This window comes from Jaculus jaculus, chromosome 18 (genome assembly GCF_020740685.1).
Source record: "Jaculus jaculus isolate mJacJac1 chromosome 18, mJacJac1.mat.Y.cur, whole genome shotgun sequence".
In the NCBI taxonomy this organism is placed as follows: domain Eukaryota; kingdom Metazoa; phylum Chordata; class Mammalia; order Rodentia; family Dipodidae; genus Jaculus; species Jaculus jaculus.
This window is the reverse complement of record NC_059119.1, coordinates 50,998,081-51,020,241: the sequence shown is the minus strand read 5'-3', so window position 1 is coordinate 51,020,241 and position 22,161 is coordinate 50,998,081. Positions and strand designations below refer to the sequence as shown.

Sequence of the window (22,161 nt, the reverse complement as noted above, 5' to 3'; positions counted from 1 at the left end):
CTTTTATTTGTTTATTAGAAAGAAGGGCAGATAAAGAATAAGAATGGGCACACCAGGACCTCTAGCCACTGCAAACTCTAGATGCATGCGCTACTTTGTGCATTTGGCTTTACATGAGTACTGGGGAATCAAGCCATCTCTCCACCACCACCCTTGTTCATTGTTATTTTTGAGGTAGGGTCTTATGACCTGGAATTCACTATGTAGTCTCAGGGTGGCCTCACATCCGATTCTACTTCCTGAGTGCTGGAATTCAAGGTATGTGCCACCGTGCTAGGCAGCACTCTGGTTTTTACTGGTCTGAAGAGATGCAGTTTTCTATATAGATAGCACTGATTATTACTAACATTGGACATTTCCTTTTAATGCCTGTTACCTAATTTTGTATTTTCTTTGAAGAAACCTATGAAAGTATTAAAACTGTTTTGAAATAGATATGGGCTGGTTAGATGGCTCAGCAGTTAAAGGTACCTTCTTAAAACAGGTTTTTGGGTTTTGTGGGCAGTATTTATGTGTTGGTTCTTAGTCCCTTATTCACGCATGGTTTGCAGATTTTCAGATATCTGAATGTTGCCTTTTCATTTTACAAGAGCTTTTTTGGTTGCAGGGTCATGAGCTTTTTTGTTTGGTCAGTCAGTCAGTTGTTGGGGTTTTCTGTGGAGGGGAGGAGGTGGGTGCATTTAGACAGGGTCTCATTGTAGCTCATGCTGACCTGGAACCCACCCACTCTGCAGGCCAGTCTGACCTTTGACTCAGTGAACCTTATCCTCCCGAGTGCTGGTATTATGGCATGAGCCACCACACTCGGCTGTGGGGTCGTTTTTTTAAGTGGTGTGGTGGGTATTGTTAGCTACTTTCCAACAGTGAGGTCTCTACACCAAATTGTTTTCTGTGTAGTTTTCTACAGCATTTTCTCTTGTTTTAATTTTACTTATTTATTGTTATTGGCGTGAGGGAAGGAGAGTGAGTGAGTATGAGAATGCCAGGACCTCTTGCTGCTACAGACAGACTCCAGATGCATGTGCCACTTTATGCATGTGGCTTTATGTGGATACTGGGAATTTGAACCCCAGGCCAGCAGCCTTTGCAAGCAAGCGCCTGTAACCACTATGTCATCACTCTCCAGCTCCTGTCTCGGCATTTTCTATCCGAGTCTTCCTGGATTTCTTGCAGAGATAGCTTAAACATGTAGTTTATATTTTGGGGTTTTGTGTTTTTGTTTGTTTTGATGTAGGGTCTCATTCTAGCCCAGGGTGGCCTCAAACTCATGGCAATCCTAACCGTCTTGAATTAAAGGCGTGTGCCACCATGCCCAGCTGGTTTATATTTTGATTAAAATAGTTATTCTTTAAGAATATTTTATTTTTTATTTATTAGAGAGAGAGAGAGACATAACAGAGAGAACAGACACACCAGGGCCTATAGCCACTGCAAATGAGCTTCAGACACATGCACCACCCTGTGCATCTGGCTTACATGGGTTCTGGGGAAATCGAACCTGGGTCCTGAGGCTTCATAGGCAAGTGCCTTAACCACTGAACCATTTCTCCAGCCCCAGCATAGTTATTCCTAATTAGGAAACTGCTCAGTGACTTTTTTCCTCCAGTGTTTTGGATTAGGTATTTATAGTATCACTTTGTTTCTTATTTGCTCTTTAATGTATAACAAAACAACTACATATAATGAGAATAAAACTTTAAAATAGCTATTCTTGTTGTGTTCATATTGTATCATTAATAATCTGCTTTTCTGCTATTATACAGAAAATGGATTGACTTTGATTTTGTCTTATGTTTCAACAGAAGGAGAATATATTAAAATGTTTATGCGAGGTCGGCCAATTACAATGTTTATTCCTTCTGATGTTGAAAACTACGATGATATCAGAACAGAACTGCCTCCTGAGAAGCTCAAATTGGAGTGGGCGTATCCTTCTCTACCATGACAGTAAATGTTTGCTTTGTCTCTAGTTCAAGAAAAATTTGTTTACCTAGTCCGTCAATACTGTCTTTAAACCAAACACGTAAATATAACAACCAGTTGAGAAAGTAAAAAGGAAATATCTATAATCATCTTGCATATTAAATATTGAATTTATTCAGGTACTAGCAGTTCAGAGATTAATGTAGATAGGGCAAGCAGCATTCCATGAACACTGCAGCAGGTGCTGGTTGTATAGCAGGAAAGGAACCAGGCTGGAATTGGACAAGAAGAATGAGTGCCTGGATGTAAGCTTTCTAATTGTAATCCATTCTTCATGATGCCTTAATGATTGCCTAAGTATCCTTAAGTGTTATTATTTAACACCTTGAATATTTGTTCCAAAGCCTTGACTCTCAGTGTTGATAGATACGGTTACCGAGGAAAAGACTGTCGAGCTAATGTTTACCTTCTTCCCACTGGGGAAGTAGTTTATTTCATTGCGTCAGTGGTAGTGCTTTTTAATTATGAGGAGAGAACGCAACGACACTACCTGGGTCATACAGACTGTGTGAAATGGTTGGTATCATTTAGCGTTTTGTCAGTTTTGAACTTTCATGACTTTGTTTTGCATTTTTAAAATTCGGGTTATACTGAAAATGGTGTTTGTGGAAAGCCCAGAATGTTAAGGATATTAGGGTCTTCTATGGAATATATCTACAAAAGAAAAAGTGCTTTAAGCCCCTCGGCATGGTCAGTGTGGCATTGGTAGCCATAACGTACACAGCCATGAATGCAGTTGGAACCGCCTCTGCCTTCGCCCTTAGCCCTCTCCTTTCAGCCTGTGTGCTGTGACATGTACGTGGAATACACTGGACTTAAGGACTTCTGAGAACAGTTTTTCATTACTCAGTTTATCTTGTGTAGATGAATTCTAGACTTGAGGTTTTTTGTTTTGGAGGAAAAACATCCTCACTGAATGGTACCATGAGCATCTCATATCTACCCACCGTGTACAGCAGCTTCAGAGCGCTCAGGCTTATGTTTTACTAGGTAAATCTTGGTGCTGTTTGACATCACTCATCTGTCACTAAAACCCACTCTTTCACCTCCGACACCATGGCCACTTCATGTTGTTCGCCATCTGTGTCTGGATGGCACATGGCCACCAGGGTGTTACACAGCCGTTGTTGAACTCCCAGAAATGATTAAAATACTGCCTTCTTTCTGTATTTGCAGAACAATATCGTGCAAAGTTACAGCAATATTGTGAAATTAAGAGTTAAAAGAAGCCTAACTGTCATTAATGTGGGAATTAGTATAGGTACAGTGTATCCATAGGTCACCATGCAGCTGTAAAAGAAGGAGGAGTAGGGCATGTTCCTATAATTTCAGCATTGGGGAGGCTAGGACAGAGAAATGGAAAATTCAAGGCCAGCCTGGTAAGTGCCTGTCTCAAACAAAACCAAAAAGACAGAACAGCAGAAGAGAGCAAGGAAGCATTTGATGCGTCAGTAAGGAGACGTCTTCTGTACACCAGGATGGGCGTGGAAGCGCAGGAAGGCGCTCCTCTGCCACCTGTGTAGAGAAAGAAGCAATGAATGCTGCTGTTTTGCCTTCTATATCTGTAAAAGCTTCCTAGAACCGCTGATGAAAAGAAGCTGATGGTAGTGGTATCAGCAGGTGGCGGTGAGGTCTTAGCAGTTTGGGTGGGTAGGAAAGAGACATTCCTCAGAATTTTTTGGCAGTTTTCGCTATTTGAGCCATGCAAACATATTACCTATTCCTAAAATTCTCATTTAAAGCTTTCTGTTCGAAAGCAAAGGTGAGTTAAATACATCAAGATATGAATGTTGTTAGGGTTTTAGTTTTAATGTAATTGATCTCAGTACAGGATATAAAGTCTAAGAAGAAATTACAAAAGCATTGATAAACTAGCCTTCCTAATAACCAAAGTTGAAACAAGATACCATTTATGTCAAATTATTTAAAATATGTAATTTTTAACATAGAAACGTTGAGAAATTTGCAAGGTTTTATCTGTTATGGCAATTTAGTTCTGGAAAGTAATGAACAGTATAGAATAAGGGAAAAAGGATTTTCATTTGAACTTACTCCTTGATTGCAAGGTATCGAAAGATTTTTTTTAAATATTTTATTTATTTATTTGAGAGAGAGAGAGAGAGAAAGAGAGAATGGGCACTCCAGGGCCTCCAGCCACTGCAAACAAACTCCAGACAAGTGCGTCCCATCCCCTTGTGTATCTGGCTTACAGGCAAATGCCTTAACCACTAAGCCATTTCCCTAGCCCTGGAAAGGCTTTATGTGAAGATGCTTTAAAATTTTAGAAACTGGCTATAAGTGTTCCATGATCAACTGGAGTACATTCGCTACAGTATTTTACATTTTTTAAGTCCTTTGCCCCAGGCTTGACTTACAAAAGTTTAACATTCAAATGTAGTTAAAGGTTTGATGGAATTATACTTGAAGATGTTTGTTACTGCTTTTTTACTTGTAGAAAAGTAGAAATAGCTTAAAACCTTAAAGAATTAAGTTAGTAAGTATATGAGGTTTGTATAGCAAGATGAAAGATACTTATATTTTAATAGGTGAAAATTACACCATGCAGTGCTGCATCTCTCTAATAAAGCCATGTGCAAGGCTCTGTCTGTGCACATGGAATGAAGGAACTTGAATAAATGAACAGTTTGATTTGTTACCATGATGTAATTATGGATAAATACTTCCTGTGAATTTCATGTTCCATTAATTTGCTAAGTTAGACAAAGAAAAATGTACAGATGAAAACTTAAAAATCTTCAGACAATTATAGTTTGTTTAATTTCCTCATAAAAATAAATAGGTCAAAGTGAGTTTTTAATGACTAAAATCTGTTTGAAAAATGTTGATACAAAGGTACATTTCTGCTGTTTCACATGTTTCCTGTATTTAAAATTATTGTTGATACTGCTTTTTAGCCTTGCTATACATCCTGACAAAATTAGGATCGCAACTGGACAGATAGCTGGAGTGGATAAAGATGGAAGGGTGAGCAGCACAGTTTTATGATTCTCTATCTAGCGGCTCTGCTGTTAGGATGGCCTTGACTATGCTTCTGACCACTGTGACCGGGAAGTCGTGAGCCTTCTCTTAGGGAAGCTGTATGTACGAGGTTGGAGGGCTCACAGGCTTGTTACATGTTTCTTTATGTAGACTCTCATCAGAAAAGAAAGTACTGGAATTTCTATTAATTAGCACCTCTTGATTTTGTATGTACGAGCTAGTATCACTTAGTTTCTGTTATTATTGAGTTTTACTCAGTTGGTATATGTGACATAGGTTACTCCTAGAATCAGCAGTGACTATGGATGATGACTCACATGTATGACCACCCATTGCATTCTCTGGGCTTTAAAGAAAACAGCGAGTAAGAGGGTTGGTTATATTAGATGGTTTATGACCATCCCTTCTGCTTCTAAATTTTTAGAGCGCTTGCTTAGCAATTTATTGGTGTTAATGTTTCAGAGACATTTTCCCAGGAACGAATTCCCAGCTGTTTGGAAGGCTGAGGCAGGGGGATCACTTGAGCTTGCAAGTTCAAAACCAGCCTAGGCAACATAGTGAGACCCTGTCTCAAAAGTAAAGACAGCAAGAGGGTATCAAATTCCCTGAGTCTGGAGTGTAACTTTACTTGATTTGTTTTTTTCTTTGTTTTTTTTTTTTTTTTTTTCAAGTAGGATCTCATTGTAGCCCAGGTTGGCCTTGAACTCACAGTGACTTTCCTACCTCTGCCTCCTGAGTGCTAGGATTAAAAGCATGCATGGAACATGGCTGTGTTTTGTTTTTTTTTTTTTTTATAATCAGAGAGAGATAAAAATTGGCATGCCAGTCTGTGAGCCATCCTATGTATATGTGTCACCTTGTGCACCTGGCTTACGTGGGTTCTGGGAAGCCTAGGTCCTTAGGCTTCACAGGCAAGTGCCTTAACCGCTAAACCATCTCTCTAGCTCGGTTTTGTTAATTTTGAAGTAGAGTCCCACTCTTGCACAGGCTAACCTGGAACTCACTCTATGGTCCAAGCAGACCTTGAACTCATGGTGAGCCTCAAGTTCTGGGATTCAAGGCATGCTTCTCTACCTTTTTCTTTGGTGGTGGTGGGGCAGGGTAGGGTTTCACTCTAGCCCAGGCTGACCTGGAATTTACTATGTAGTCTCAGGGTGGCCTCAAACTCACAGCCATCCTTCTACCTCTGCCTCCCAGGTGCTGGGATTAAAGGCGTGCCCCACCACCCCTTGCTTCTCCACCTTTTAGTAGCTATAAAACTTTGGTTATTTCAATCATTGTATATCATCTTTAAAAAATATTCATTTATTTATTTATTTGAAAAGGGGGGTGTGTGTGCCAGGTCCTTTAGCCACTGCAAACAAACTCCAGGCGCATATATCACCTTGTGCCTCTGGCTTTATGTGGGTACTGGGGAATCTCTGAGCCATCTCCAGTCCTGAATATCAGCTTTTTAGTGATAACTATAGTGCCTAACATTGTGAGGATTAAATAGGTTGACATGTATAGGTTATGTGAACCATAACAAATCCTCATTTATTTCTAGTCCTTGTTATCACTCATTTCCTGTTTTTCACGGCAATAGGAGTCTTTGGGAACATGTCTAAATCTCATAATGTTCTCTTACTAGATGTGTGCCCATCCCTGTCTTTTAAAGGTGGCAGGCAGTGCTGTGTGGTAGCGGTTCATATTTGCACACACCCGAGTGTGTTAAAATGGACTCTCTTGTGTTTTTGCAGCCTCTGCAACCCCATGTCAGGGTGTGGGACTCAGTTAGTCTCTCCACGCTACAAATTATTGGACTTGGAACTTTTGAGCGTGGAGTAGGATGCTTGGACTTTTCAAAAGCGGTAAGTAGCTTTTGGTTTAAGCACGCTGAGCGAAGGAAAGGGAAAGTGGCCGCACTCTGTGTGCGCATCCACTGAAAAGCGAGGTGTGCTGTCTGTTTCAGTTTCTGCTTAAACCTGAGTACTAAGTTTGGTGCCTAAATAGGATCAAGCAGCTAGCTATCTTTAATTGTGTTCTGTTCCCACATTGGAGTCCAGGGTGGTGATGGGGGAGGGTAGATGGAGGACTGTAGACAGAGCAGAACACAGATCAGCAAGAAAACATGCTCTCACTTCACTTAGATCATCCGAATTTCTACTTTATTTAGAAAACTCAGGCATAATGTCTTGCCAATTCTGTATAATAATTGACATTTCTTTATGTCTTATTGGGACAAAGGAAATAATAAACCTTTGTACCCCCTAAAATGAATTGACTGGTTCTGAATTAATGATAACATGGGTTTGAAATTTTATGTGTAGTAATTTTATAATACATAATAATATAAGCTCTGAGCTTTATTCTGAGAAAAATTTTACTTTACTGGCCTTTTTTTTTTTTTAAATGTAGGTGGGGGAGAGGATTGGCCCGCCAGGCCCTCCAGCCACTGTAATTGAACTCCAGATATGTGTGCGACCTTGTGTGTGCGTCTGGCTTATGTGGGGCCTGGAGAGGGGAACATGGATCCTTAGGCTTTGCAGGCAAGCGCCTTAACCACTAAGCCACCTGTCCAGCCCAAGAATCTTACTTTTTGAAGCATTTTATTTTTCTAGAACTAGATGTAATTATGATTATAAAGTATACAAGAAGGCTGAACATGGTGCACACCTTTAATACCAGCTTTTGGGAGGCTGAGGAGGAGGATCACTGTGGGTCGAGGCCAGCCTGAGACTACATAGTGAGTTCCAGGTTAGCCTGAGCGCAAGTGAGACCCTACAGTGAAATCTAAAACAAAAAAAAGTATATAAGAGATACACCCCTTAGATTTTGTTGGACTTTTTTTTACATTTCAGAATATGTTTATATCTTTTTAAATTTATTTAAGGCTGGGCATGGTGTCACATGCCTTTAATCCCAGCACTCAGGAGGCAGAGGTAGGAGGATTGCTGAGAGTTTGAGGTCAGCCTGAACTAGAGTGAAACTCCACCTCGAAAGTCCAAATACATACATACACATACATTATATACGTATATGTATATATATTTGAGAAAGAGAGAGGTTAGGGGCACACTAGGGCCTCTTGCTGCTGCAGCAAACAAATACCAGACGCATGTACCACTTCCTGCCAGGAACGCTTTGCAAGCAAGTTACTGCCACCACTTAGCCCTCTCCCCAGCCCACGTTATAGCTCTGTGTTGTTTCTTTAGTTCTTTCCTCCCAGCAGTTTTCTGAATTATGGGAGTTTGTGAGACATGAAAGAAGAGATATTTTTAAATCAGAAAGATCAATTTGTTTGAATTTAGGAACTTTGCCTGTTGAAGGCACTGAATGATAAGACTCTAGCAAGTCAGAAATCAGGAGAAGAAAGTTAGAAAAGGAGAGAGCAGGGCAAAAATAAAATCTCTGTGGCTAGCCAGGCATGGTAGCGCATGCCTTTAATCCCTGGGAGGCAGAAGTAGGAGGATTGCAGTGAGTTCTAGGCCACCCTGAGACTACATAATGAATTAATTCCAGATCAGCCTGAGCTAGAGTGAGACCCTACCTTGGAAAACTGAAGGGGGAAAAAAAAAAAACAACTCTGTAGCAGGCAGTATTGTTAAGTTGGTGGTACCATTTTAAAATATTAAGACTATCTTGAATTTACCATGCCCTAACTTTTTCTAACTCAGATAATCATTCCAGTACACCAGAGGGAAAGATGAAGAGGAGAGTGAGTGTCGTCCTTCCTCTTCACTACATTATTTCTTTGTTCTAAACACATTGTGAGCCGGGCATGGTGACACACACCTTTAATCTCCCAGCACTCGGGAGGCAGAGGTAGGAGGATGACTATGAGTTCGAAGTCACCCTGAGACTCCATAGTGAATTCCAGGTCAGCCTGGGCCAGAGTGAGACCCTACCTTGAAAAACCAATAATAATAATAATAAATAAATAAATAAATACATTTTGAGGCATGTATCCACAAACACTACTAGAAAATGAAAGTCATGGGCTGGAGAGATGGCTTAGCGGTTAAGCGCTTGCCTGTGAAGCCTAAGGACCCCGGCTCGAGGCTCGGTTCCCCAGGTCCCACGTTAGCCAGATGCACAAGGGGGCGCACGCGTCTGGAGTTCATTTGCAGAGGCTGGAAGCCCTGGCGCGCCCATTCTCTCTCTCTCCCTCTATCTGTCTTTCTCTCTGTGTCTGTCGCTCTCAAATAAATAAATAAATAAATAAAATTTAAAAAAATTAAAAAGAAAAAAAGAAAATGAAAGTCTTCACTATCATCATTAGTTCCTTTTCCTAAACTGACCGGAGAAGGGAGTGAGGGTGTGTAGTAGTCGCGTTCTCGGTGCTCGACTACAGCGTCTGGGGGCAGGAGGCAGGTCTCCACCTGCAGCCGGGCCTGTGGGAAGCACGGTGGCAGGAGCTGGAAGGTCTGGCCACCTCACCGCCTGGGGTGGAGCAAGGACGTGGGGCTCGTGCTCAGCTCACGTTGTTGTCCTTCAGCTCAGTCCGGGACCACGGGCCGTGCAGTGTTGCCGCCCACGGCTAGTACTCCTGTCTCATTGCACCCAGTCTAGAAAATCCTTCAAGAGATTCCCTTCCAGAAATTAAAATTCTGCCAAGTGGGCAACCCAACCAGAAATTAACCATCGCTGGATGGTTTCAGAAAAATAAGATAGAAAGGATTTGTTTCTGTTAACCTGTATATTTATGTTACTGTAAGCCAGGTTTTACACACACACACACCCACACACACACACACACACCAAGCAAACTTGAAAATTTGCAGCTCTTTTTTTTTTTAGGTTTTATTTACAACTGAGTGTGGTAGCACATGCCCTTAATCCTAGCATCGGTAGGAGGACCCTACTTTGTTTAAAACAAACAAAGTAGAAACAACAATTTTTTGGCGGGGGGGGGGTAAGCAGAGAGAGGGGGGAGGAGAGGAGACAGAGTGGGTGCACCAGGGCTTCCTGCCACTGCAAATGTACTCCAGACCCATGTACCACTTTGTGTATCTGGCTTTACATTGGTGCTGGGAAACCAAACCCAGGCCATCAGGCTTTGCAAGCAAGTGTCTTTAACCATCTCCCCATCCCCAGCATACTTTAAAGTAATGATTAGCTCTAGCATGTTCTATCAAGCTATCAAAGTTTCACCAAGAGAAAGTTGATGAAAGTATATACATTTCTTCATAGCTACCTCATGGAGTATTTTGTAACAACAAGAAGGACGCATAGGACACTGAAGGAACTCAGATGTCTTTAAAAACAATTACTGACTAATACCAAGTAACAGCCCAGTGACCAGCTGCAACTAGAACTCAACCCAGGGGAGAAATTAAATGAAGAAAAAATGTTAACGAACACTATTTCTGAAAAAAGTATAGTGTTTTTTGTTTTGTTTTGGTTGTTTTTCGAGGCAGGGTCTCGCTCTAGCCCAGGCTGACCTGGAATTCACTGTGCAGTCTAGGGTGGCCTTGACCTCTCAGCAGTCCTCCTACCTTGGCCTCCCAAGAGCTGGGATTAAAGGCGTGAGTCACCACGTGTAGTTCTGATAAACAGTAGACTCCTGTTTCAAAGGAGTTTAAAGACTTGGGTTATCTTACTATTAGTAGTTTTAAAAATACGGCATTTCTTCAAAATTAATGTCATCCAGGATTTTTAAGTGCCTTTAATTGACTTTTATGTAGGACTCAGGTGTTCATTTATGTGTTATTGATGACTCCAATGAACATATGCTTACTGTATGGGACTGGCAGAAGAAATCTAAAGGAGCAGAAATAAAGGTAAATCAAAATACGTGTTAAATATTGTCTTCTAGAGTTTATTATTCACTAGGTGTTTGGAGGATATTACATACAATTGAGTTGTAAGAGTAAACTATGGCCAAATTCAGATGTGCTGATTTGCCAGAATTTTGTGGTATTAACACTACAGTTGTTTAGACAACACAGAATAGTCAAACGACTTGAAACAGTTTCGCGTTTCAGACAGCACTATGCTGCTGAAATGCAAGTGGACGGATGTCTGACCTCTGAATTGAGACCGGACATCACCTTTGCCTTAATCACCTTACTACACTGCCGTTGGTTCAGTCCTCCCAGATGAACAAACGCAGAGGAATCTCCACCTTTAACAGCAGCCTGCCATGACTGAAGGATAAAACACGGTAAACTTGGGGTGTGAATCGTGTCTAGTGTGGTGATAGAAAGCACTGCAGGACTCGTTACTGCTGGGGCCGTGTGCATCCCGTTGTGTGCAGTCACACGATGGCTTTGACAAGCACTTCAGTACAGCTGTTCTGTTTTCAGCTTCAAGTTTTTAGTTTTTTGGTTTAAAAAAAAAAAAGGTTTTTAAAAATGTTTTCATGTGTAACTACCCTGAAAGATGCATAGATCTGATTTTACTTGAAAGGAATATATTTGTTAAAAAACCTCCCACCTTACAAAACAAATAAGGACATAGATTGATTTCCAGCCATTTTTGTCCCAAGCAACTTAACATTGACATAGGAACGTTCCAACAAAGCAAAATATGTGAATTTTGGGCTTTTGTAGTAAGGTCTATGTTGCAGTCCGGTTTGCATTGCTGTTAGAAATTACCCAACCAAGAGCAGCTTATAGGAAAAAAGTTTGTTTTGGCTTATAGCCCCTAGGGGAAGCTCCATGGTGGCAGGGAAAATGCTGGCATGTGCAGAGGGTGGACAGTAGCAACAGGAGGGTGTGCCCAACACTGGCAAGGGGACACTGGCCATAACAACCACAAGCCCGCCCCCAACAATACACGGCCTCCAGGATGTTAATTCCCAAATCTCCATCAGCTGGGAACCTAGCATTCAGAAAACCTAAGTTTATGGGGGACACCTGAATCAAACCACCACAGTCTATAGATGAAATCTGCAGTAATGATCCTCCCTTCCTTTTTTTTATTTATTTGAGAGCAACAGAGAGAGAGAGAGAGAGAGAGAGAGAGAGAGAGAGAGAGAGAGAGACAGACAGACACACAGGTAGTGATAGAGAGAATGGCCGCACCAGGGCCTCCAGCCACTGCAAACGAACTCCAGATGTGTGCGCCTCCTTGTGCATCTGAGTAACGAGGGTCCTGGGGAATCGAGCCTCGAAACGGGGTTCTTAGGCTTCACAGGCAAGCACTTAACTGCTAAGCTCTCTCTCCAGCCCCCCCCCTTACTTCTTTTTAGGAAACTTAAGTGTTGGTAATACAGAGTTCCATTGCAGATCCTCCTCTAATGACATAACTGTCCATTTGCTGAGTCCTGCAACAATTATTTCAAGCTCAGATTTCTAACAGGTTTCAACCTGTACTTATACTTGCCTGCTAGACATTTTTATGTAAGTGTCCTCGGCAAATCAAAATTGACATGTTAAAAACCTAATCATCTCCCTTCAGCCCATCTAGTTCTGTCTCACAAGGACTGACACTGTTTCTTAACAGCTGCCAGAGCTAGAAACTTGAACACCTTTCATTTTTTTAAATTAATTTTTAATTTTTATTTATTTGAGAGCGACAGACAGAGAAAGAGAGTGGGCACGCCAGGGCTTCCAGGCACTGCAAACAAGCTCCAGATGGGTGCGCCCCCTTGTGCATCTGGCTTACTTGGGTCCTGGAGAATTGAGCCTTGAACCAGAGTCCTTGGGCTTCACAGGCAAGCACTTAACCGCTAAGCCATCTCCCCAGCCCCTAATTCTCTATACTTTGTATCTCAAATGTCTACATTATAACTTTTCAAAACAGGGAACTGCAAAGCAACTAAAGCTGACTTAGTCCACACAGAGTGTTTATTCCTCTGTAGGGTACAAAGAAAGCCTTCCGCAAAGGAGTCGTGTCATCCGGGGCCGGGTCATTGGACCATCTCTGCTACTAGCTCCTCCCTGGTGTTGGGCCCACCCTATTCTAACATGGGTGGGCTTTACCTTTGTGTAAGTCCTAAGATTTGGGCAGCTGATGGGTAACTTTCTAATTGATCAAATTTAATATTTAGTGAGGCAGTTCAAACCTTAGTGACCGAAATTAAAGAAGGCCTGGTAAACACAAGGGCACGGTGCCGTCATCTGTAGAGCACCGGCCCTGTGTCTCTGGCAGCGCCCTCTGCAACACCGTCAGAATCGCACGAGGCTTTATTGCGAACCAGCGCAGCGCAGCCTGGAGAGAGGGTTCCAAGACAGCTTGGCTAGAGGGAACCCTTACCTTGAAAAACCAAAAGTGCTGCTTAAGCCCAAGGGCCTCTGGGACCAAAGACCACCAAATTCTACTCCCCAGAACTTGCTGTGTGAAGTGCAGCACATGGGCATACACACCTGTAACCCCAGCCTGGGGGGGGAGGGGTAGAAATCGGAGATTCGCGCCAGAAAGAACGCACACGTCAGAAGCACAGAGCCACGGGCATCGAGTGTAAGAATGCTCGGGAGCCCCGGGGTGCCTGTGCGGGGTCTAGAAGAGGTGCTGCACGGCACAGTGAGGGTGCTCCTCTGTGATGATTCACTAGCTCTACTGAGCATCCCTTCCCCAATGGTCTGCTTTAATCACAGGTAGGCCCAAGTATGCATAGGCATAGGGTGATAAACAGGGATTGTCTCAAAAAGCTGGCGTGGACGGAGGACGTAGTTTCCCTTCCAGCACATGCACGCAGAGTCAGCCCCTGCCTCCTGGTATATCTCATCTCAGAACATGTTTGAATAGAACCAGCACATTACCACGGAGTTGCAAGGGAGTCACTTATGTTCATTGTTTAAAGTGGGCAGACATTCCCATAGGTGCACGTGAGTACATTGATGGGAAAGGGGTGTGTTTCCTGCCCAGCCAAGCAGCAGCAAGGTGGCTACACCATTCCCCTGTGCTCGCTGCCTCCACGTGAAGGGACTAACTAGAAAGGGGGGTCTGAAGCGTTTCTGACATGCTCGTAATAGTGTGTTTCTGGCTCCCTTTTGTTCCTAGCTTTAAGACAACACTTCTCATTGCATTTGACAGTCTTAGCTGTACTTCGTATAAATTTCTTCCAAGTGAAGAGTTTTTTATGAGTAAATAATATAAAAACTAATATTGTAGCATAAGGACATCAAATCTAAAACAGCTTACATTGTTTCAGGAAAATTAATCTTGGAATAAAGAACATTTCCATCAGTTTCACCTTGCCTTTAATTATCACATGCTATTTGGTACTTGATAGTGATAAAGGTACTAATTCATTTTGTGTGTCATTTCTCTTTTCACAGACAACAAATGAGGTTGTTTTAGCTGTGGAGTTCCACCCAACTGAGGCAAATACCATAATAACATGTGGTAAATCTCATATTTTTTTCTGGACTTGGAGTGGTAATTCACTAACAAGAAAGCAGGGAATTTTTGGGGTAAGGATCAGAATGTCATAACTTCATTAAATAGATAAAATTTTAATCTTTTATTGCTGAACAAGCATAAAATAATGTCATAGGGAGAACTGAAAACTTTTTTTGTTGTAGAAATATGAAAAACCAAAATTTGTTCAGTGCTTAGCATTCTTGGGAAATGGAGATGTTCTTACCGGCGACTCTGGTGGAGTCATGCTTATATGGAGCAAAACTACAGTAGAGCCCGCGCCTGGGAAAGGACCTAAAGGTATGGTATTCTCATGTGCAGCTCATTCTGAGTACCTCTCACAATGCTGCTGCGCTCCCATCCCGAGCCAAGTTCAGGAGCAAAGACCACACGGGAAGAAGGTGAGAGTCACAGACAGACTTACTGCTTTTAAGGTTTTCTTAGAGATCTTTTAAAATAAATTACTCATTAAGCATAATATATAACCTATATGTGAATATACTGAACTTTTTCCTCCAGAAATTTATTTCATATGAAATACTAGAGAGAGGGAGGGAGGGAGAGACTAGGTTAAAATATACAAAGGTTTGCTCTCTGCTTGGCTGGTGTTAGGGTACCTGAGTAGAACTGGCTGTGTGATTAAGATGAAAAAAATGGAGGAGGAAAATGAATGAACTCATATAGTTCCGTTCCCGTTTCTCCTTTTTCTCATTACAGCCTGACTCCCCAGGCCCAGGAGCAGGCTGTAGCATTCACTGCACTTGACTTCACATCACTTTTCCCAGAAAACTGTTCTGTTTGTACATAGATATAAAAAAAAAACAAAAACTGTCTCTTTTGCAAATGAAAAAAATGCCCCTTTTTAAGGGGTGTGTGTGTGTGTGTGTGTATTCATCATTCATTCATTCTAGGAAGAATGGTGAAAATGCCCTTTTTCAGTACTGTGGGCTAGAAGCAGAGGGACATTCTTCATCAGAATCTCAGTCCCTGAGAGTTCACCAAGAAAGCGATGGGGAACCAGCCTGGGGACTGTCAGAGCGGCATGCCGATGTCTCTGGTTCATGCACTTCACCCCAAACACAACCGGGCTGCTCCTTACCTGTGGCAGTGTATTCCCTGCACCAGACCGTGGCAGACAGCCTGATTTATATGTGTGGGGGAGGGGGAGCCCTATTCTTCAGAGTCACTTCCCTTGTCTCGTCTCCAAGTCTTTTGCCAGTACGAACACGATGTTTGCCGTTTTGTACTAGCAGTTTGAGAATTACTCAAGCATTTTATTGTGGAAATTCATCTTACCTTTGGGCGTCAGTGCAAGAGAGAATTTTTTGATGGATATTGATTAGAGCACTGTTTACTATGTAAACTTTAAATTTAGCCCGATACCTGTTTTATGTATAGATTTTTGTACTGTATTTTTTAGGAGTTGTATATGAAGTTTTTTCTTGATCCTCCTGCCTCTGCCTCTTCAGCAATATCCTACCGGCGTGCTCCACCACAACCGGCATGAAGTTTTTTCTTTTACATATTCATAAATTTGTATGCTGGGCTGTTGTATGTTATTGAACATATACAGAAGTTAAAAATAATACCAGCTGTACATGATAACATGTGCCTGTGATCGGAGCACTCGGGAGATGGAGGCTCCTGATCTCAAGAGTGGCTGGACTTTGTCTCAACAAATGAGATCTTTATATTACAGTGCCATTGGCTTTGGTCTTAATTATCGGCTATATACATTTAGCCTTTTTGAGTTTAGGTTCAAGTTTTACATATAAGGATAGCAAAAAGGACAAAGGGTTTTAGGAAGTTACAACAGCATTAGCAATTATCTTTCCCACTCAGTACTCTTTCTGAGCAAATTTCTTCATTATTAGAAATGCCAGGAAGAGTAATACATCAACACAGTATCTTAAACTTCTGACATGTCTTAGAACAGCGAGCAGAGTCTGGTTATAATGTGCTCCTTCCTTAGCTTGTTTGTGTCGGCATGGAATAGCTGGGACAGGTTCTAACATATTTAACTTGGGCCTGGGAAGGTTGATCAGTGGTTAGAGGTGTTTGCTTGCAAAGCCTGTCATCCCAGATTCATTCCCTGGTATCCATGTAAAGTCACATGCACAAAATGGCACATGCATCTGGAGTGAAATATTTCCAGTGGCAAGAGGCCCTGGAGCCATCCCCCCGACACAAATTTTATATATATATATATATATATATATATATATATATATATATATATATATATATATATATATATTTTGCATACATGTTGAGGGCTGGGGCCATGGCTCAGCAGTTAAAGGCACCCATATAAAGCCAAATGCACAAAGTGATGCATGCATCTGGAGTTCAAGTGTAGCAAGAGACCCTGTTGCAAGCATACCCATACTGTCTCTCTTAGATGGATGGATAAGAAAGAAATTTAGTTTGGTTTGGTAGTGTTTGCTACATAATTGGTCCTTCCTATTACAGGCAGAGTTAAGGATTGTTTGTATTTAGAGTTTTCAACTCATTAAGGATGGCTAGGAAGGATTTGATGAGTAGTGGGGGAAAAAAAATGGATAAGCATAGACCAAACTATAGGCCCCAAATTTCAGTAGGTTGATCCAGTTTTCATGCCCCTATTCATGACATTTACATAAGTTACAGCAATTTTCAGAATAATTAGTGTTTATTTACTAGCTGGGTATGAGCTCATGCCTACAATCCCACCACTTGGGAGACAGACAGAAGGAGTACCATGAATCTGAGATAGGCTGGGCTACATAATGAGTCTCTGGCCAATTTGAGCTACAGAGTGAGACAACAAGAAAACAACAAAGTATATTTACGATTTCTCAAGTGGTAAAGGGTATTTATTTCCTATACGTGTTTTTATATGAAATAGTTCATAACATTATGCACAGAGGAGCACACGTTGAGTATATCCAAAGCACCATTAAGGTCTTTGTCAAGTTCCTTAACTAATAGGGAACTAAGAAACATGTGACCTGCTTGCCAAGTAACCAGCATGAGCCCATCGCCCTGGTGGTAAGAATACGACCTAAATTTGAGTACCTCTCTGGTGATCGAGTCTGTACCTGAACAGACTCAGAAAGCCCTCCAACATCTCTTTGTCCAGCAAGATAGATAGTCTCACTTTTTCATGGAATCTTTCTGTTAAGAGATGAGCAGAAAGGCAAGGATTTGCAATTACGCTTGGGTAACCTTGGCATATAATTAAGCCTGGACATAGAGTACATTTTTTAGCTTAAAAGATAATTTTTTATTTCTTGGCAAGTATTTGAAATGTTATTTGACCTAAACTAGAATGCCAGAGATGCAACCCCATAAAGAAAGAAATAATCACAAGCTTGTTTTATAGTTGAAGTGTATGAGCACATGGGTAGTTTTAGATTTGAAACACTGAATTTTCTTTTAGCTAAGTTTCTACTACTTGAGCTTTCCCAGGAAATAACATTCCCAGGGTAAGAGGAGGAGGGTGGAACTCTGAATTGAAAAATGTGCTGAAGGTTGTTTTTTGAGATAGGATCTCATGCTAGTCCAGGCTGACCTGGAACTCACTATATAGTCTCAGAGTGGCCTCGAACTCAGCTATCCTCCTACCTCTGCCTCCCGAGTGCTGGGATTAAAGGCGTGTGCCTCCATGCCCGGCTCTTTACTTTTATTGTCTGTTTTCTGACATTCCATCCTTCTGTGGGGGGCGGGGGGAGAACATAAGTTGACAAAGTTTTGACATGCTTATTAGAAGGAAAACAATGAAGAACAGAAAAATTTTGTTTCACTTTCCTACATTCTCATGGAGAATATAAAACTCCATACCTGCGTTTTTTAAAAAATGTTTTATTTATTTATTTTTTTTTTGACAGAGAAAGAGGGGGTGGGGGGAAAGAGAGAATGGGCACACCAGGGCCACCAGGAATCAAACCTGGGTCCTTTGGCTTTGCAGGCAGATACCTTAACCACTAAGCCATTCCTCCAGCATGCCTGTGTATTTTTTTAATGACTTATTTATTTGACAGAGAAAGAGGCACAGAAAGAGAATGGGCACGCCAGGACCTAGTCTAGCCACTGCATAGAAACCCCAGATGCATGTGCCACCTTATGCATCTGGCTTATGTGGGTACTGGAGAATCGAACCTGAGTCCTTATGCTTTGTGGGCAAGTGCTTTCAGACTATTGTTGCTTGTTGAAAGTTTTGCACAGGTCTTTCCCCTCCCCTTAATTTTTTTTTATTTAATCTCAAATGAAGCCAGTTATGCTTTCAGAAAGTTCACATGTTTCAGATGCCCTTTCCCAGTCGGGCACATTGATGCATCAGAATAGTGCTAGGTAGTTGTCCAGGGACCCCACTGAGCACATTGTACCACTCAAAGCTTAATGACTTTTTAGGTCATGTACCCCCACTTTTCTCCTGGCTGTGAGTGAGGAGCTGAAAGTGGATGGTTGGAGGTCTGTGCTGAGCTCTGCTGACAGGCAAGCTTTCCATTAAACTACACACTTCCCTTACTCCGAGGCACCTACACCCATCTTCTAAGTGTGTGCATCAGGACCATGCTCATGCTGAGATGGTTTTCAGAGTCAGCGTAGATAACTGTTTTTAAAGGCTGCCAATGCCCTGCACTTGAAGCTAATTTTATAAATATAAATGTAGCTCAACTAGAAAGATGAGTTTAAACGAGTAATCTCAGTAATAGCTTTATTGAGATATAGTTCATGTTATAAAATTCACCCTTTAGGGCTGGAGAGGTGGCTTAGCGGTTAAGCGCTTGCCTGTGAAGCCTAAGGACCCCGGTTCGAGGCTCAATTCCCCAGGACCCACGTTAGCCAGATGCACAAGGGGGCGCACGCATCTGGAGTGTGTTTATAGTGGTTGGAAGCCCTGGCATGCCCATTCTCTCTCTCTCTCTCTCTCTCTCTCTCTCTCTCTCTCTCTCTCTCTCTCTCTCTCTCCTCTCTGTTGCTCTCAAATAAATAAATAACAATAATAAAAATAAAATTCACCCTTTAAGCTGCGTGTGGTGGTGCACACCGTTAATCCCAGTACTTGGGAGGAAGAGTTAGGAGGATCGCCATGAGTTCAGGGCCACCCTGAGACTACATAGTGAGTTCCAGGTCAGTCTGGGGTAGAGTCAGACCCTACCTTGAAAAACCAAAAATAGAAAATTCACCCTTTTAATTTACTTATGCATGTGTGGGGTCCACATAGTTATACATGCATGTGGAAGCCAGAAGAGAGCCCTAGGTGTCGTGACTCCCAGGTGCTCTCCCCACACCTCCCCTCCCCCCCCCATCCCACACATACCTGTTTTTTGAGACAGAGTCTTACTGGCCTGGAGCTCACCGTGTAGGCTAGACTGCCTGGTCAGCAAGCCTCCTGTGTGCACTTTCCCAGTGCAGGGATTCCCCATGTGCCCCACCCCACTTGCCTATTTTACATGGGTTCTGGGGGTTGAGCTCATATACCCGTGTTTGCGCAGCAAGCACTTTACCATTTAAACCATCTCCCCAGGCCCCTGACCAGTTTTTCATATACTGAAGTTTCTCTGTACTATCCCGTGTGCACCTTTGCCTCAGTGCATGTTCCAGTTGCCTATATCCGAGCAGATGAAAGTTTAGCAGTGATAAATGTTAAGTACTGAGATAACAAAGGTTTTCTTGTAAAGTTCTAGGCACCTTGAGGTGTGAGGCATGACTCCTGGTCACAGCTTTGTTATTATAAGCTAACTGGTGGATTGGGCATGCCACTCCTGTACCTGTGTCCTCAAGGCTATATTCAGAACAGTAGAGCCACACTAACACAGCACAAGGCAGCGACAAGAGGAGACAGCAACATTTGAGGCTAAGATGGAAGTTATACTGTTGATTGATGACTTGTTGAAATAGGGCTTTGACTGTGGAGTCGGGATCTTTCAGTCTTCCCTGTGTGGTTCTGCTGTGGCTGTCTTCCCCACAGACACTCAAGTTGCCCAGTGAAAAAGTGATGTCACTGCTGTTTTTCTTTTTCCCTCATCTTTCAGGTATATATCAGATCAACAGACAAATCAAAGCTCACGATGGCAGTGTGTTTACACTTTGTCAGATGAGAAATGGGATGTTACTGACTGGAGGAGGGAAAGACAGGAAAATAATTCTGTGGGATCATGATCTGAATCCTGAAAGAGAAATAGAGGTAAGGCTGGAAATGCAACATTAAGACCACTTAAGTTGTCCAGGAAACTGGTACCCATTCTTACTGTCCATGGGAAAGAATTTGTTATGGTACAAAAGACTTTTTTAAGACAAAATAATGTTAAAGAATTAAAATCGAGCAAAGCAATTACCTTATATATTGTTTTACATGTTGAGACTTTTCAGATCTGAAAAAATAAAACCTTCCAAATTTAAAATTCAACAGATGCATCATTGAATACTATATCCAAGTCTTAGGATATACAGTGACCAGTTTGATTTTAAAAACTGAACCTGGGCTGGAGAGATGGCTTAGCGGTTAAGCGCTTGCCTGTGCAGCCTAAGGACCCCGGTTCAAGGGGGCACATGCATCTGGAGTTTATTTGCAATGGCTGGAAGCCCTGGTGCGCCCATTCTCTCTCTCTCTCTCTGTGTCACTCTTAAATAAATAAATAAAAATGAACCCCCCCAAAAAAAAAAAAAAACACCAAACTGAACCTATCCATGTGTGGAGGCACATGCCTTCAATACCAGTACTTGAAAGGCAGAGATAAGATTGCCATAAGTTCAGTGCCACCCTGAGACTATCTAGTGAATTCCAGGTCAACCTGGGTTAGAGTGTCTGAGACCCTACCTCAAACACACAAAAAATAAAAAGACTGTATGTATGGCAAAGTGGTGGTGCGTGTCTTTAATCCTAGCACTCAAGAGGCTGTGGTAAGAGTATCACTGTGAGTTCAGGAATAGCCTGGGACTACAGAGTGAGTTCCAGGTCAGCCTGGGCTGGAGTGAGACCCTACCATGAAAAAGGTAGTAAGCTAGGATTGAGGTCAGTGCTAGAATGCTTGCCTAGCATGTAGGAGGCTTTATATTGCAAAAATTATTATAAATGAAGCAAAAACATTGGTAATAACAACATGACTTCTGTGTAGTGAAGTGTAGTTGAGCTAATTACTAGTAGCATGAGATTAGCATATTACTTTCAAATTTGGAGTTCTATCATTAAATATCCTATAATTGCTTGCAGTTATAAATGCAGCCACTTTTAGGTAGCAATTAATGCATGTTAATATGTGTGGTAATTTTATAGGCTTCCTGTTTTTCAGGTTCCTGATCAGTACGGCACAATTAGAGCTGTTGCAGAAGGAAAGGCTGATCAGTTTTTAGTAGGTACATCTCGAAACTTTATTTTGCGGGGAACATTTAATGATGGCTTTCAAATAGAAGTTCAGGTAAGCTTTCGATGAAATCAAAGATTTACACAGGTTTTTGATGATATCCTGTGGTTCTTAAACCAATGATTGTTGTTCTCAGGGTCATACAGATGAACTTTGGGGCCTTGCCACACATCCTTTCAAAGATTTGCTCTTGACGTGTGCCCAGGACAGACAGGTGTGCATGTGGAACTCGGTGGAACACAGACTGGAATGGACCAGACTGGTAGATGTGAGTGAAGCCAGATGTGATTAACCCCCCCCCCCCCCCAAGAAGCTACTCCCACCAGCACTTGGAAACAGCCAAAGAAACTGTGGCTTGTTGGGGTGGGGGAGGATAAGAGGAACATGCTTGATGCCCTTTAAAGAAGCAAAATAGCAGGATAAAATTGTGATTTTCCTGTCCATTTCAGTTGTAAAAATTAAAGATTTCACATATACTTACGGAGTGTTAACTCTGAAAACATCTGAGCCTCTGGTGGTGTTGCAGTTAGATTTAGTGCGT

At 42.0% G+C, this 22,161-nt stretch overlaps 1 protein-coding gene across 2 annotated transcripts in view; it reads left to right on the top strand.

The window, feature by feature from the left end:
* Eml4 (EMAP like 4) overlaps positions 1-22,161 on the top strand; it is a 133,846-nt gene that overhangs the window by 93,375 nt on the left and 18,310 nt on the right. For both annotated transcript variants that reach the window (XM_045137313.1, XM_045137312.1), the window contains 10 exons: positions 1,803-1,926; positions 2,350-2,499; positions 4,899-4,968; positions 6,723-6,833; positions 10,650-10,745; positions 14,190-14,324; positions 14,436-14,571; positions 20,292-20,443; positions 21,549-21,674; positions 21,757-21,888. In XM_045137313.1, coding sequence (XP_044993248.1) covers positions 1,803-1,926; positions 2,350-2,499; positions 4,899-4,968; positions 6,723-6,833; positions 10,650-10,745; positions 14,190-14,324; positions 14,436-14,571; positions 20,292-20,443; positions 21,549-21,674; positions 21,757-21,888 — 1,232 coding nt within the window. The remainder of the gene's footprint in view (positions 1-1,802; positions 1,927-2,349; positions 2,500-4,898; positions 4,969-6,722; positions 6,834-10,649; positions 10,746-14,189; positions 14,325-14,435; positions 14,572-20,291; positions 20,444-21,548; positions 21,675-21,756; positions 21,889-22,161) is intronic.